Below are 16,480 nucleotides of genomic sequence, written 5' to 3'. Positions count from 1 at the left end.
AAACACTTCTGTTACACCTCATTTGAAACTAGGTCAGAATACCGGCTTTAGACGTTTCTTTTTGCGCGAGTCTTCAATGTCTTTGAAGCATTTGTCATTGAATACCTACGGTTACTTTGTTCACACAAAATTGAAGTCTTTGATTCTTCAGGTTCATTGGTACTATGGCTTCATGGTTAGCTGATGCAGTGGTGTGGGTTGATATTTTGATGAGATATTGCACATGGGGAAGGGGTTGTACATGCAAGCAAGCTGGTAAATTTCACTCTGTACGTTTCAAATTGGAGACAATATGGCTTCAAATGGACACAACTGTTGCAAAATACTCTATTCATCTTATAGTGTACCTGGATCTAACCCAAGGGACCAGTACTTTCTTATTGGTCAAGTAGAATAGAGGTATACCCTAACATAAGAGTTCACCCTGGACAAAATTTTGTCTGAATTGAAATATGACTTTTATAATACGTTCTCACAAAATACAACTCACTAATTATTATTGTAACTATATACATATTCACGAATGAATTTAGGGAACTTGCAAAGCGGAAGGTGTGAACCCCCCTCAGAAATAATGAGACGGTCTGCAAATAACTGGAATTCTGCAAAGGGCAGATATAGGAAGTCAGTGAGATTTTGAAATCACATGTGGCCGATACGATGTATTAGTGCTACTAACACATTGCAAGATTATGAGCTAGTGGCAGTCAACACATTACATTGCACTCATTTTGTATATGGGAAGAGAACATTGAGCCTTTGCTGTGTACGTGATTGTTTTGCACCAAGTGAACGTCAACTGTTGAACTTGTGTCTGGTCTCTCCTAATTTGGGTTCGCAAAATTACTATCGCCATGGAAAGATCAGCTTTAAGTGGTGAGAGTAACATTAACGAAACGACTATTACATTTGGCGATATAGGCTAGCCCTAACACTACAGTAAAACTATCCGTAGTAACAATAAATTGAGTACTAATAACAGCCTAATGCATAGCCTAGGCCCTGTGTCTGAAATACTGTGAGATGCCTACCCTAGGCTATAGTATAACATGATAAATTGAACAGCCTAGAGAAGAGCCTAGTTAGGTTATGAAATGACAACGCGAGGGGTACAGTAGCCTTGGTAGCTAGACCTCAAGTTACTAGTTAGATTTAAGCTATCAGTTATAGTAAAGGCTTCTTAATTGACTCACCTTCGCAATTGACGCACCTTCAAAATATACTGGCAACGATACAGCAGGCGCAACTTAAACTTTTTGCAGCGAAGCAGAGTAACATACAGTATTTTATGAGTTTGAATCCATGTCAGCTATGTGCTGATCAATTTGTGTTTTTTTTAAGCTTTAAACACCCCTCCCCCCAATTTTGCACATATTTTTAGGATTTGGAAATCTTACTACCTAAAAATAACCAATATTACAACAGCATGATACCACTACTCTCTGGGACCTGACCTCTCTGAGCATAGGGGCTCAGAGCATAGCAAACAGCATTTAGAGTCAATTGATGTATACTTACACAAAAGTTACAGTTAGCTTATCGAGGAATGTGTCAATTTAGGGGTATTAAAGAACTTGACACGGCAGACATATTGTGGTCAGGTTCTACTCAATTGTACATTGCATATGCACAGAACAATAAATATTTTGAGATCATTACACTTCTGAGGAACAACACACATGAAAAACACATACAGTTGAGTGATTTGGATTTTTTCTTGATAGGCATCGTTGATCAAATCCTTAAGTGCGTCAATTATGAGCCCATCATGCTATAACTTGGTTTCATATCACATTGTTTCCAAGAACTGCCCTAAACACCTTATTTGGTTCTGGCCCTGACCAAGTGTAAAGCTACGCCTAGGCCTGTAACCTTCGTAAGGCCAGAGAAACAAAAAGAAGCATCACTTGAAAATATTACGCTTCAGTGGAGATTGTCCGGCAAAAATTATAAATGCCATGCAAACAGATACTAGTAAGCATTGAGCCTGTTATAGTTATACTATGAATAGGCCATAGCATTTCTTTTGTTAATGGTCAGTACTTAAGTATTGCCGATTATTGTTTTACAATTGCGCCACCTATCATTTGTTGAATCGCCATATTGTAATGATCAGTATGCTGCAGTGGCGGAGCTAGGGGTATTCGTCAGGGGGGGCAAGAATGGTCTGTAGGGGCGCTTTCAACACTATCTAAGCAGAGCGCTACCACAGGTTGGCGCGGAGTGTACAGAAATTTTTTGAGTGAAGATATTCCCTAGATCGCCGGAAATGACCCGTTCCGGGCCTTGCTAATTTGCAGATAAACGAAGAATAAATAGGTGTCATCGCCAATTTGTCAGAAAATTACACCAACAAAATGTGACAAATGTCAATAGGTATTTGAGAGCGCAATAAAAAAGTCAATAATCGTGAATAAGTAAAAAGTGGTAAAAAGCTGAAAAGGGCGCCAGCAGTCCATTTGAGTCCGTCAGGGGGGGGGGGGGGCATCCGCCCCCTCTTGACTGTATGGACGCTCAGCCACTGGTATGCTGCAGTTCCGAAATCAACACTACAGTAGCTGTCAAATCATTTATCTACTAGTTGTACCGAGTATTGCAGACACTGCAGTTATGAAACTGCACAAGCTAGCAAGTTTGCAATTGATCAAGCTAAGACACCATCCTAGGACTACATTTTTCTACTATTAATGGTTAATGAGCAAATGTTATAGATTTGATATGATTATGAAAAGTTTGCTACTCATACATTTATTTCTTAGGCTAAATTTGGATTCAGCAGATGAAAGCAAATTTGAAAACCAGTTGTAGTGTAGACAATATAGCAATTTTCATTTTGCTATATAAAACTAGACCTACATGTACTCCAAGTCTTATGTTACATACAGTACTTAACTTGTAGACCTGCCAACTCCCTTGGATTTTAGGGCAGTCTCATCTTCTCTTAACTTTATGTGCTTATCTCCTGGCAAATTGCGATTGAAAAAAAAGGACTATACATGCATATGTACTGATCTGTGATAGGAACATGGAGAACTTCCACATAAGGGATCATTTTTAAGAAAATATTAAGGTTGTCCTTAGAACAACCTTGCCTTAATATTTGGTTGTTCGAAGGATTTTTTGGTTGTCTAAAGGAAAAGCACTTGGACTTCTAAAATGGCGTGCTCCACTAAAATGTATCGATTTAGCCTCGTGGGTGAGTATGGTAACGTTAGGCTACGCAGGCCTAGTCTATCGGCCTGAGGCTGAAGTCTTACTCTCAGTGACTTGTCTTACAGAAATCGATAAATCTTGGATAGAACTGTAGTGTAGGGTTATAGACATTTTATGTGGTGTATGACAATGTTCATGATTAATTATGTTGTGTTGCTGGAACTCGATGGTCATGGAAAATGACTTCTGTAATTGTTTCCAATCATTTCCGGACAGAGGGTAAGTCCAGGGTAAACAGCATGCACATTGCGGCAAGATAAATGAGCATGTGGTATGCCCACATGCACAGTATAGTACTGCATACATGTTGTATGCAGTACTAGCTTGCCATACGTGCATGCTACTGTGAGGTAGAAAGCAAGTGTGGTTGTGGCCACCAGGGTCTGTACAACTAAGATCAGTGGTCTGTACTCTGTAGTGTACCAAGTATATGGTACTGTTCATATATGTATAGTGTGCACATACAGCTAAAGTGTAGGAATTTCCCCTCATTATGTAATGTACCAAAATGTGATATATATTTGTTTTTGCAATTATGATTGGTGATATAAGCCTAAAATGTGTAGAAAGGTTATTGAAAATATATTGAAAATTGGTAGCTTGTTCTTGTCTTAACAGTTAAAACTTGAAAAACATGTGCAGTACATATTTATGCCAACTTGTTGTAATAATTGGTCTTGTACTCATTACATTAGTCAGGCCTTGAACTTTGGGATATTTACTAGTTAAACGCCATTGGAATTTGCTGTTAGCCAGTATGAAAAAAAGACACTATCAGTTTTCTGCCAAATTAAGAACTGAAACGCATGGTGAATCGGTTCACAATTGTTTATAGTCAAATGGGCAAAGAATGGACGATAGCTCCATATTTACTGCTTATTATCAGCAAATACTAATTGGGATTCTGTCATAAGCCTCATCAGTAAAAACTGATGTGCCTTGTAAGTCAGTAAATAACAGTGATAACTTGATTCTATCCAGAAGATGCAGTAAGCACTGGCATTTTTTCGTATCAAGCCGGTTGAAATCCTAACATTCTAGGCCTCGGCTTTTGTCACAGTGTGACAGTATGTGATATATGCAGTACGGTAAGTTGTGTCATTTCTGATTGTCATTCAAAGTGGCCTACGGTACTTCCCTGTACATACAGTTTTTTGCTTGCAACAATTGGACTGCAGTACTGACTACTGTACATACTGTACCAAATTTAGATATGCTTGTATCAAAGCACAGTCTTGTTTTAATACTCAATATGTTTTGAAAGTTGTTAACCTACAGTATCCTATACTTCCTATGATATGCTCGTTTCCTTCTGATAATTTGGAAATGCCACACACTATGGTTTGACTATTTCCTCATTGGTAGTATAGGTCTAGTACTCTAGTACATGGTACCTACTAACTTGTATGTAACTTTGCTGAAACCCAAAAGGATGTTTAGTACAGGATTTGCAACTTTTAACAATGTCACCCACTCTCTAAAGGTTGTTATGGTTGCTTCTAAATGTTAGCAAGCTAAAAGTTGCCAAAGATTTGCAGAATAAGTCTCTGGGAAGCCTTTTATCTCAAATTCAGGGTTATCCATTGGTGTCAGATTAAAGAATATAAAGACCTGGTGGGGGTCGGGATTAAAGGTGAGCAGTTGCTTTCAAAAGCTTGTAATATAGGTTTGAAGATGAGTAATTTCGACACAGCCTGTTGAGGCTGGTTACCAAAACTTGCCAATCTATTGAATTTTATTCCAAATGACAGGTTTGCAAGTTAAATCATACTCGTCCAATTTCCCTGATTTTTTTCATCAAAAGAAGGTATAAATAGTTTCTCCTCATTTGTTTTGGGTGGGGGGGGAGGGGGAGGGGGGGGGGCCGACAATTATGCTTTCAGTATATCACATACATGTAAAATTTAAGTAAGTTGTACAGTTTGACTGTCACTGCCCTGAATAAAATGGCACTGGGCTAGTGTGAAACCACATTTCCCCACATGTTAATGGTATTTGTAGCATTGAAAATTTACCATTTAAGGGTGACTTTTAGGCTTGATATGTTCTAGTTCAAGAAATTGAAAACTTTGAGAGCTGGTAATGTTTCTACATAGCTATTGCAATTTTCAAGATATCCACCTTGAACAATCGTTGAACCTCTGAAATGTTCTTTTAACTTCCTTTCACAAAGGCTTCAGAGGTGATGATGTTGGCTCTTCAGTGCTAGCCTAAATGTTAACTTAATGTTAGTCTTTTGTTTTATCAATTTTAATAACTTAAAACCCAAACATGTTCTTTTTAATCTTCACAAATGGTTCAAAATATACAGCCCACACTGCATCAGACTTCCTAACATGAATTATTGAGTAAACGAGTTAGTTATTCCATTTGATTCCAATAAATTGGAAAGTGACGGGCCATGTTAATCAAATTCAACCACTTATTTTAATTAGAACGGCATTTTTCATTCAGCCTCTAAACATAGTTAAAGCTAATGAACTGGCTTGTAATGACATGTTTCATTTAGGTGGATCTCAAGTTTCATATGTCACAAGCAGGAAATATTTCATCTGTTATCGCAGCACAAGATGCCATGCAAAAATGGGCAAATTGTGAAGTATACAAGTGCGAAAAATGTATATCAATTTTTTGGGTTACACAGGAGAAACGACAGTGTTTTATATTTCACAAACTTGATGGCCTTCAAAAATGGAACACAAAGTTCCAATACTAAATTTGTCCCTGTCAAATTTCTACACAGATTTTGCTCACCAAAAAAAAAGCAGCAGCCCGAAAAAACCAAAAATAAAACTGTCCATGTATATACTTTACCTGTATTGTATAGACACATGATGAGGCATGTATAGTAGCTAAGAGTGTAGTAAACAGGTGTGAATATTAACAAGTCTTTTCTATGCATTTCATTTGCATTTGGCGGTATTCAGCGGGTTTCAAGGTCAATTACTCCACCAGCTGTATCATGTACAGTAGGTGCTTTTAGTTTATAATCACAGTTTGGGTAGAAATTGCACAGTTTTGAAGGGTAATAAGATGAGCACAAATTTTCCTGCTTTTCTTAATATATAAGTGGGGAAGTTTTTGTTTAAATAGCAAAAGTAAATATTAATACTATGTAGATTTATATAGCGCCACTCCAGGAAACGAGTAACTGCCCATGGAAGGTTGTTACAGGTCTTACAATCCTCAGTGTGAATATATTTTGATTAACATTCCTGCCATCAGATGTAGGACACAGGCCCCACGAGGCATGAAGTTAGTAAACATCAATTCCAATGCTTGGTGTAGTTCTTTAATGGATTCTTCCGTTCATTTGACCGAAGAAGCTTTGGACTCATTTTGCAAAGTCTTAATCTAGTGGTAAATTCAAGCCCAGTATGGTCATTGACTCTTTCTCTTTCTTCAGGCCCAACTCCCTTTCTCCTCACCCCACCATCTTATTCCCCACCTCATATCCCATCCCCACCCACCACCTCATTCCCACCATATCCCACCCCACCCACCACCACATTTACCACACATATCCCACAACACCCACCACCTCATTCCCCACCCCACCTCATTCCCCACCTCATTCCCTACCCCATATCCCACCCCCACCCACCACCTCATTTCCCCACCCCATATCACACCCACCCACCATCTCATTCCCCACCTATATCACATCCCCACCCCATATCCTATCCACACCCACCATCTCATTCCCCACCCCCACCCCATATCCCATCCCCACCCATCTCATTCCCCACCCCATATCCCATCCCCACCCACCATCTCATTCCCCACCCCATATCCCATCCCCACCCACCATCTCATTCCCCACCCCATATCCCATCCCCACCCATCTCATTCCCCACCCCATATCCCATCCCCACCCACCATCTCACTCCCACCCCATATCCCATCCCCACCCACCATCTCATTCCCCACCCCATATCCCATCCCCACCCACCGTCTTACTCCCCACCCCATATCCCATCCCCACCCACCATCTTATTCCCCACCCTATATCCCATACCCACCCCATATCCCATCCCCACTGTGCAGACTGATAAGTTATGTACATGTCGTCTGGACTAACTATCTTGATGTGTACATACTTGCATGTATCCTAAATGCACTGACTCTATTAAAAATTACTGTCATGTAGTTGCAGTTATCATGTTTCCTTCGTTTTTTCATAATATATATTCAAAATAACATGGGGATGAATTATGAGATGAAAAAAAGACGTCTGAAATTTATATCAGTATGCCTAGTCCAACAATGTACTGATAAAAGATGTGAACAAAACAATTGAAATATGTGACAATTTCTGGAATTTACGTCAATGTATCCAGCCCTTTCTTTCCTTACAAGTGTGATATGAGACATACAGGTTGTTGAACCTTGCAATATACTGGTATGTGCAGTAACATGGCGATAATAAAAACATATGGTGCAAGTCAGTGCGATATACAGTAAGGCCTATGTGAATAGTATTCCTGTTTATATTAAAGATTATTAATGATTTGTGAGGGGAAAGGGAGTCGGAGATATAGAGAGGTGAAGAACCTCACAAAACACTCTGGCTAATACCTTAAGTTGTACACAGTACTTTATAGTTGTTTAATTAAAGAAATAAATGTATTAACATTGTCAATTTCTGACAATGTGATAATTTCTCCAAGAGTATGACTTTATTGCTTTATTTTGGCTTGCAAATGTTTCTACAGTATATTTATAACACAGTTGATGATTTCATGTCTGTGAAATATGTAATTTACCTCACTCCTCACTTACCAGTCCCATTTACCTACGTATTCCCATCCACCCTAGCCTAATAACTGGTAACGTTTTTTGTAAGCTTGTATTGTAGCGTATTACCATAGATTATAACTTAAAATCTGTGCAAAAGTCTCAAAAATTCCTGTCAGACTGATGGGTTGGAATTTTACTAAACATCTCAGAGTATGTACGCACTATGGGTACTGGATTGACCTGCCAGTTTGATAGTGTAGTAAAAGAACAGAAAAACACCAATGAACTACTGTAATTTACTGTGCAGCTGGCCTGTTCAAAAGTGAAAGAACCCATTGACACACTAACACAGGAACATGCAGTATTTGGCATGTGACCACCAGACAGTTTAGATCCAGACACATGAACTGTGTACATAGGTCAAGTCAATTCTTACCTCAGGGTGGTTTATTTGGCTAAGGATGCTGGAAACCACTACGCAACCATTATAAATGGATTGACCAATCACCTTTGAGTAACCTTTTTGCATGGATTTCACAATTTTCTGAGAATTTTACCCAAATCTCTGCCTTGGGCTGCTGTGGTCTGATCAAGCTAGGACAAGCTCCTCCGTTGACTCTTTCACCTTTAATTATATGTTAGTAAAGTAATTAGTTTTAACAATTCTTTTTGGCTTTGTTGCCCAGACTCTATATACTGTGTACATAGTCACATACAAGATGCAAATCAGAAACATATATCAATATGTTTATTATAATTTCCCATTACTTTTTGAAATAAAACCCTGTAGTCTTGTTGATGTTGATGATACAGCACTGTTATTTATGGAATTTTTAAGTATCAGAAAGGTCCTTTATATAGCTGTAATCTAAGAACTAGGGATGTACAGTACCTGTACTTCCACACTGTTGATTTTCTAGACACTAGATATTAGACTGCTTTCACACCTGGCTGTAGCCAGATTTACAGTACATTTGCATTGCACCATACATATATCATTAGCCAGTATTTGATCTTTATTGCACATGTAAATGATCAGATGGATTATTTACTTCACCATGTTTGCACACTTGCCTGGTTCTGTTTACATTGCAGCCAGTTGGGACAATCTGCCAATGCTTTTACCACTATATACTGTCTTCTTATATCATGCTTCAAAGCACTCATACTGACAGTATGAACAGTTCCTAAATTTTATCTACCAGAAATAGGACATTCATACTGCACGTGTTGTCATTACAAGTGTTTTGAAGCATGATTGAGCGTACAGTACATAAAAAATTGTCCCAAGTGGGTGGGTAATTTTGTTTGATTTTCATGAATATTCATGTCATCATGTCCCTTCCATTTTGTCATATCCACCATTTTGTTTGTGTTTCTTTTTATTAAAGATATATAGTGATGAGGTTTCAAGTTCATATGACAGTGGATACAAAAAAACAACAAGACAAACAGAATATGGTTTCCTTGAAAGTTATGATTGAAAGAACTAAATCCAATTGCTGAATAGTGAGTAGAGTAAAATAGAAAGTTAGAAACCAACACTGAGTAAATGAGCAGAAAAGACCTCTTATTCATGAATGCGTATCAATTTGTTTTATACTGTAACTGTTGTGTCCATTTTGGGTACTTTGCTTCTGCAGCGCTTCTGAGCAGTTTCTTTTACTGTAACTGGATAAAAGTGCTTTACAAATTCTTATATTATTATTATTAACAGAAAGAGAAGCTGCAGTTTCTCTGTTCTTTGAGCTGCCATGTCAGCTATTTATATACAGCAACCATACACAGCAATAATTAAAACAGAACACATACATGTGTGAAAATAAAGTGAAAAGAGTGATTGTTCACCAGAAGCTCATGAATGCTACCAGCAAGGATAAATTTTATATCTGGGCTTGTTTGATATACCTCTGGTCAGTTCATTTCATTTATTTATTTATTTTATCACAACAATTCAGGTGATAATAAAAAAGCACATATAGTATAAAGTAACAAACATACAAAGAATTTATGGCTTAACGAGTAGCACACTCCCTATACTTAACTTATATATTAATATCTCTAAAAAAGAAACAAACAAAACAGCAAAGGGGAAAAAACCCTGACCCTCTCCATGACCCCATTCAAAACCTCCCGACCCCAGCCATGACTTTCCCACCTATCCCCACCCATAACTCCCAGCTAAAACCCACCCACCCACTCAAAACAACCCATCACCCTACTCCCACCCAACATCTGTTGAAACATTTGCCTGAAAAAGGTACATGACATAATACAGAAATCAATAGTTGTTTAGAAGGGTCTTACTTAGTTTTTTTTGTTGAATTTGTGGAGGTGAGCTTATATAGATTTCAGATCATCTGATTTAATTTTGAATGTCACCTGTCACGTGACTATGAACACTTATGGCAGTGGACTGATTCCTTGTGATAGCATCGTGATTGCAGCCAATCTTGTGTAGTTTTGTCTGAATACGAATGACCTTCTAACAGTCAATTCTTTAGATGTGAACTGATTGCCCATGTTTACCAAGTAAACAACAGGATAATAGTGGTGTTTTGTGTTTGGTCTGCAAGTTTGACCAGCCAACAGATTTTTACTAAAAATAAGATTGAAAATTGATCAGAATATGACAATCTCTTGTATCCAACTGCCGACTAGTTCATCCTTCCCTCTCTGAGACTTGATATCAATTGATGCTTTGATTAGTCACTATAGAGGCAGTATTTGTGACCATAGAATTGTTACCTTTGAACTACTGTATTGTCATATTAAAGACATCTCTTCCTCGGTAACTAATTTATTCCTTAGACATACTGTATGTCCACATGATCACAACACTAAAGACCACTCAATACTTGGTCACCTTTGCATGGTATTTGTGCACAGTTATGCTGTTCACAGTGTTTGGTCTTGGCGGGTGCCACACATAGTTTGGATACATGTATCCAGTTCCAATTTTACTTTTACTGACCTCAATTTACTCCTCAGTGTGTATTCAACCTAGAGATTCCTTTGGGCGATAATAAGGTTGCTTAGTGATCTTTATGAGGTCATATGAACTAGTCACTTGTTTCATATTTACTCCATCATTAGAGTTATGCGTGGAGAACGTGCGGACTGAATACAAGCCCTAATCGCAAGTTTGCAACGATATATATTAAAAACCACTCGTAATCCCACACACAAGAGCAACTCAGATTTTGTCAGAATTTTGGCAATTTCCGCCACAATTTGTAATTATTGCCGACTAGTGAAGCTTAATAAACTGCGTTGTTATGAGATTTTGTTTTCAATTTAGTACTGAATATTTAGCTACTTGAAGAGCAAGCTTGTAGTTCTGTGCCTTTTATTTACAGAGTTGGGGTAGTTCTGTGCTGTGTATTACATGGTTGGGGTAGATACAGAAGAAAAGATGTAATCCTACACACAAGAGCAAATCAGATTTTGTTGGAATTTTGGCAATTACCGCCCCAATTGGAAATTATTGCCAACTAGGGTTCAGCTAATAAACTGCGTTGTTATGAGATATTTTTTTCAATGTAGTACTGAATATTTAGCTACTTGAAGAGCAAGCTTGTAGTTCTGTGCCTTTTATTACAGAGTTGGGGTAGTTCTGTGCTTTGTATTACATGGTTAGGGTACATCCAGAAGAAAAGAGGTGATGGCTTTTACCCAAAAGGGAGTCAGTTTGTGTGTTGTGAGGGGGGGGGGTTACATTGACCCAGAAGAGAGTCAGATGGGGAGCACAGTTCCAAAATGTAAACAGTTAATAGTCTAGGTAGTTGGAAAAGTGCAATAATAGAGTTGAGACAGGTAAGTATCGTCAGTTCGTCACTTGTAAATACCCAAACTGGGAAATTTTTGAGGTTTACACTAAGATGAAAATGTTTTGATTTCAGTAGATTTAATACTGCACAACTGTTGCGATGATTGCTAGAAATAAGCATGTGTACATGTGATTTTAATTTTGTAAAAATGTCCTAGGGTAGATTTAATCTTTATTTTTAGTTTACATTTCTCCTGTTACTAAGGTAACATGAGGCAAGTCGGTTGCAACTGGATTGTATTTTATTATGATACTATAATGTTGTGTGCTTTACTAGTTTGGGCATATTGTGTATACACACTACCAACTGTCTACCAGGTAATAGTACGGTGATAAATACAAATTTGTACATTCTGTACTACTATGAACAGTTTAGGTCAAATGTTGTGACTTTCCTTGCATTTATTTTGACAAAATATTTAGAAGCTTCAATTCGTAGTTGCCGTGCAACAGTTCATCTCAACAATAAATTGTTCCCTGATGTTTCAGTAGAAACAGAAAAGTGTTCACCCAGCAAAATAACAACATGCCAGGATTTCATGAAATGAATGTCAATGAAATTGCTATAAAGGGAGCCTCTTACACTCTTCATTTCCCCCTCTCTTTTCCCAGAAACGGAAGCTTTCGTGACGTTAGCGACGAACGATAGATACGCATATGGTGCTCTTGCGTTGGGCCAGTCTCTTAGAAATTCAGCCACTACACGACAGCTCGCTGTTCTGGTTACGGCTCAGGTGACACAAGCTATGAGGTAAAAAAGCCTGCAAAAGTTCAAGAATAGTCTCGCCCAGAATTGATGTAAGCTTCATCAGCCTGTCTGGGATGTAATTTATGGTGGCATGTAATGGAATGTGATGCATGTACAGTAGTCGCATATGAGCACACTATGATTAGAAAGTTCAACGGCCAATGAATGACATTGAGGAAATTATAATGCAGACATCAAGTTTATACAGTTGTGTGATATGCATTCATTCTAGGAGGTGAATTTAAGTAAGGTATCTGTTGCATTTCATGTGGGAAGAAGAAAGAAAGTTATCGTGCCAGCAACATAATATTTGCACAATGTTTTGGACAAAAGCTTAAATTTTGTTGAACATTGACATGGTTATTCTTTGGCGTTTGACAGCTGTGAATATTGTTGTCACTTTCTACAGTAATTCAACAACATGATTATATGATAATCCTGAATTTGATGTACTCTACAAGAGATGTTTAATCAATCAATCAAACAATAAATCCATCAGTTTATCAATTAATCAATCAATTAGTCATTACATAGCATCCAAATGTCAGTGGTCAGTGGTTCTTATTAGGGTCAAGAAAATGAACCTTGGTTAAAAGGCTGAAATGAAAAAAATGAAAAAATGAATGATATTAAGAGCTGCTTGGATTTCACTGGAATATATATTACCTCAGAAGCTTTAAGGCAGAGGGAGTAATGGCCAAATGAGACAAACCTCCATTTTGGTTTCATCAGACGATGACAAAGACATGACTTGATGAAGTTGCATTATTCGAAGCAAGACTATAGAGAGCCGTATCGGAAATGATAATAAGTTTTAAACTATACGCATTATAATTAACCAAGTGACACTCTTTTTGTAACTTGTAAATATAGTTGCGTGCGCCGGTTTGTGGCTGCACCCTATGGGAAAGTCACCCGGAGGACACGTGGTTGTGGTGCACTGTGGTGCCCCAGGAGAGATTGATTGAATTGTGCACACTTTGGTGTGTAACTGTGTGACAAGTTACCAATGACCAGGGCTAAGTAGTACACGCTAGTGTTCAACCGATTAACCTAATCGGAATCGGAATCGGTACGAATATTGCATAATCGGAACATAATCGGAATCGGTAAAAATTACGTGGAATACCAGTTATTTCATACCGATTATTCAAAAACATATGGAAGGTGAAAATATCATTATTCAAATTTGAAAATATCAACTGACGTATTAGGTTTGTTCTTTTACTACGAAATAAATAAGACACCCTCTATACGTCTTTAACAGTGTATACTTTCATCAATTTACGCTGCCAGGGTCGCCGATTTTGCTTCCCTCGTGGTTAGTGACTTCAAATTTCTTGGCACAGTAAGCATAGCAGCAATACCAATTTCGCGAATTAACGAATGTGCTTGACAGGGTCGGAAATAAGCGGGGGCGATGGGGGATTCGCCCTCACAAGTGATAAAAAGCCCTCCTAAAGCACAATTATGAATGCGAAAAATAAATGTAAGAAAATCGCCCTCGTTATATCAGGTGTCTGTGTAAAATTAATTGTGACATGCGTTTGCTTTAGCTAGGAATTGCAGTTGCAGCGCGAATCGCGCAAACAGTTTTCACATCAAATTTCAAGCAGTGCGAGAGGGTCGCGCACAATCACCGGGAATTCCCCATGGCAAATTATGGCCTGCACGAAGCAATTTCAGTACCAGCGAAAATAACCTAAAATCCTCACAAATCTCAGACTACATGGTAGCCTTACTTCACACTAAGTCAACTGCATGGAAATCTAACCTTGCCATCTGTTTATTCGCTCTAGTTGTGTTGCAAATAAAAAATAAAAATATCCACGGAAACTGCAATCTTCGACCACATGTTAGCCTAACAACCACACTAAGTCAATGGGAAATGTAGCCTAACCATCGGTTTGCAAAAAAAAAAAAAAAAAATGCGTAGCTTACTTTACAACTTTCAATTTGCTGGAAATCGGCATTTGTTTGGAAGGTACTGTAAGACGTAAGTGATATGTCTTATAGAGGGGAATGTTATATATTGGAGTAGTTTCTAGTTGTTATTATTTCTTTACATCAATCTGGTATTACATTTTAGAGTAATTTTAAACAAGTTACGATGGTACAATTTGCTTTTCAGTTTGATTGGCCTAAGCTTACATTTTCTAATTGAACCTGAATGGAGTTAAATAGGTAACGAATAGGTATGTTTAACTTCAAGTTCGTAACATTTCTATTTGTTCATAAACGGTATAATACTGAAAATAAGTACAAAATAATGTCGGAATGAAGGCAATATGTCATTAAAATTTACACTTTGGTAAAGATTGAAGATGGATGGTTTGTCTGAGATACTTTTTGAGATGGATATTTTGAGTAACTATTCTTAGCTCATTTCAAGCCATTAACAGGTGACATTCACGTCGAGGTGGTTAGGCCATTCGCTTAGCACAGTGCTGACCAGTGTTACCAGCGACAGTTGACGAAAAAACCCTAGTTTTGCGAAAATAAAACCCCAGAAAACGCTAAATGGTAGTTTACCTAACTTTCGTGTTGTTTCGAGTCAATTTAGCACAGATTCGTAGGATGAATGGTCACCGATCACAAAATAGATTTTGAATAGTTGATTTGAGTGATAGTATGACCCAGAAAATTTGAAAAAAATATGGAAATTTTCGGAAGGAAATTCCGAAGATTGAGCAAAAATACTCAAAATAAATTTGGATGGGTTTCCAAGTAAGAATTAGGTTTAAAAAATCTGTAAAATGGTCTATTTTTGGTAAATTTAACTAGTTTTAGGCAAAAACCGCTAGAATTACCAAAATTAGAAAAAACGTACGCTAGAACCCCAGAAAAGACTAAAAACGCTAGATCTAGTGTAAAAACGCTAAAGCTGGCAACACTGGTGCTGACTAGGTAGGATGTCATATTTCCGTATTTTGGAAACTTAAAAAAGAAAAAAAACTTTTTTTTTCTTTCCGAGAAACTCCAGAGGTAATTTGGTACACACAAAATGATACCTTAGAGCCTTGTATAACAACGAAGCAAAAGGAAACAGGGGAAAATCACAACAATAATTGTTTCTGTCAAACTTTATTGCCGATTTCGTATAGACGCTATGGTACACTCTTTGGGGTGTGAATAGCGTTCTAAATGCTGGTTAATGATAATAATAATAATAAAGTGGTATGAATAATTAAAGAAAATCAAAAAAAGTGACACTCCTTTTGCTTTATTGGCAGACGGCAGCTGACGATGGTTTACGACCACATCCAGCAGGTGGACCCGTTGGACAGCCACGATACGGCCCACCTGGCCCTTCTTGCCCGCCCTGAACTTGGAATCACATTCTCAAAAATACACTGTTGGACCCTAACACAGTATACAAAGTGTGTCTTCTTGGATGCTGACTGTCTGGTAAATTTATTTCACTTTCAAATTTCTGTTTAAACCAGGCCCTGTTTTTGTATGATCGGTGGAGTTATTTTTCTTTGTCACTTTTCTATCTCCTCACAACATCTGTACTCTTGCTCTACCAGTGTCTGGAGCACTTGGTAACCTTTTCAGCGGTGCCATCCTCTCCCGGCGTCTGGCCCAATCTGGTCTACTGCCATCCTTTTCATTCTGCCCACCCATTGGTGGTGGGTGGTACATATTGTTTGAATTGGGTGTCAGTGCTTGATTGGTAGATACATTGTAGTGAAAAATATGTTTGTTTTGTTGAATTCACAGTTTTGCAGTCTCCGGGGAATCTGATAAAGTTAATTTGTCATTTTTTGCTGTTGTTATACAACATGTACATGTGAATGTCTTTCATCAAGTTATTTTCCATACCAACCAAGCTATTAATCCTGTTTGTCATTACTCCTGAGGAATTGTCTCATGTGTATTGCCTGCAGGTCTGAAACATGTCACAAAGTAACAGATAACATTTCTTGTGCGTAGACGTTTAACATGTC

At 37.9% G+C, this 16,480-nt stretch overlaps 1 protein-coding gene across 5 annotated transcripts in view; it reads left to right on the top strand.

The window, feature by feature from the left end:
- Positions 1 to 633: 633 nt before the first annotated feature.
- The window catches only part of LOC139975165 (glycogenin-1-like), a 36,495-nt gene continuing 20,648 nt past the window's right edge, over positions 634 to 16,480 (top strand). For 3 of the 5 annotated variants that reach the window (XR_011795675.1, XM_071982826.1, XM_071982825.1), the window contains exons 1-3: positions 634 to 876; positions 12,395 to 12,533; positions 15,764 to 15,938. Coding sequence is in view for 4 of the 5 variants with exons in the window: in XM_071982826.1 (XP_071838927.1) it covers positions 855 to 876; positions 12,395 to 12,533; positions 15,764 to 15,938 (336 nt within the window). In the remaining variant the exon portion in view is untranslated. The remainder of the gene's footprint in view (positions 877 to 12,394; positions 12,534 to 15,763; positions 15,939 to 16,480) is intronic. The other 2 variants (XM_071982827.1, XM_071982828.1) reach the window with 2 other exon arrangements.

This window comes from Apostichopus japonicus, chromosome 10 (assembly GCF_037975245.1).
Source record: "Apostichopus japonicus isolate 1M-3 chromosome 10, ASM3797524v1, whole genome shotgun sequence".
Classification (NCBI taxonomy): Eukaryota; Metazoa; Echinodermata; class Holothuroidea; order Aspidochirotida; family Stichopodidae; genus Apostichopus; species Apostichopus japonicus.
The sequence above is the reverse complement of the archived record's forward strand: the minus strand, read 5'-3'. Positions and strand labels throughout refer to the sequence as shown.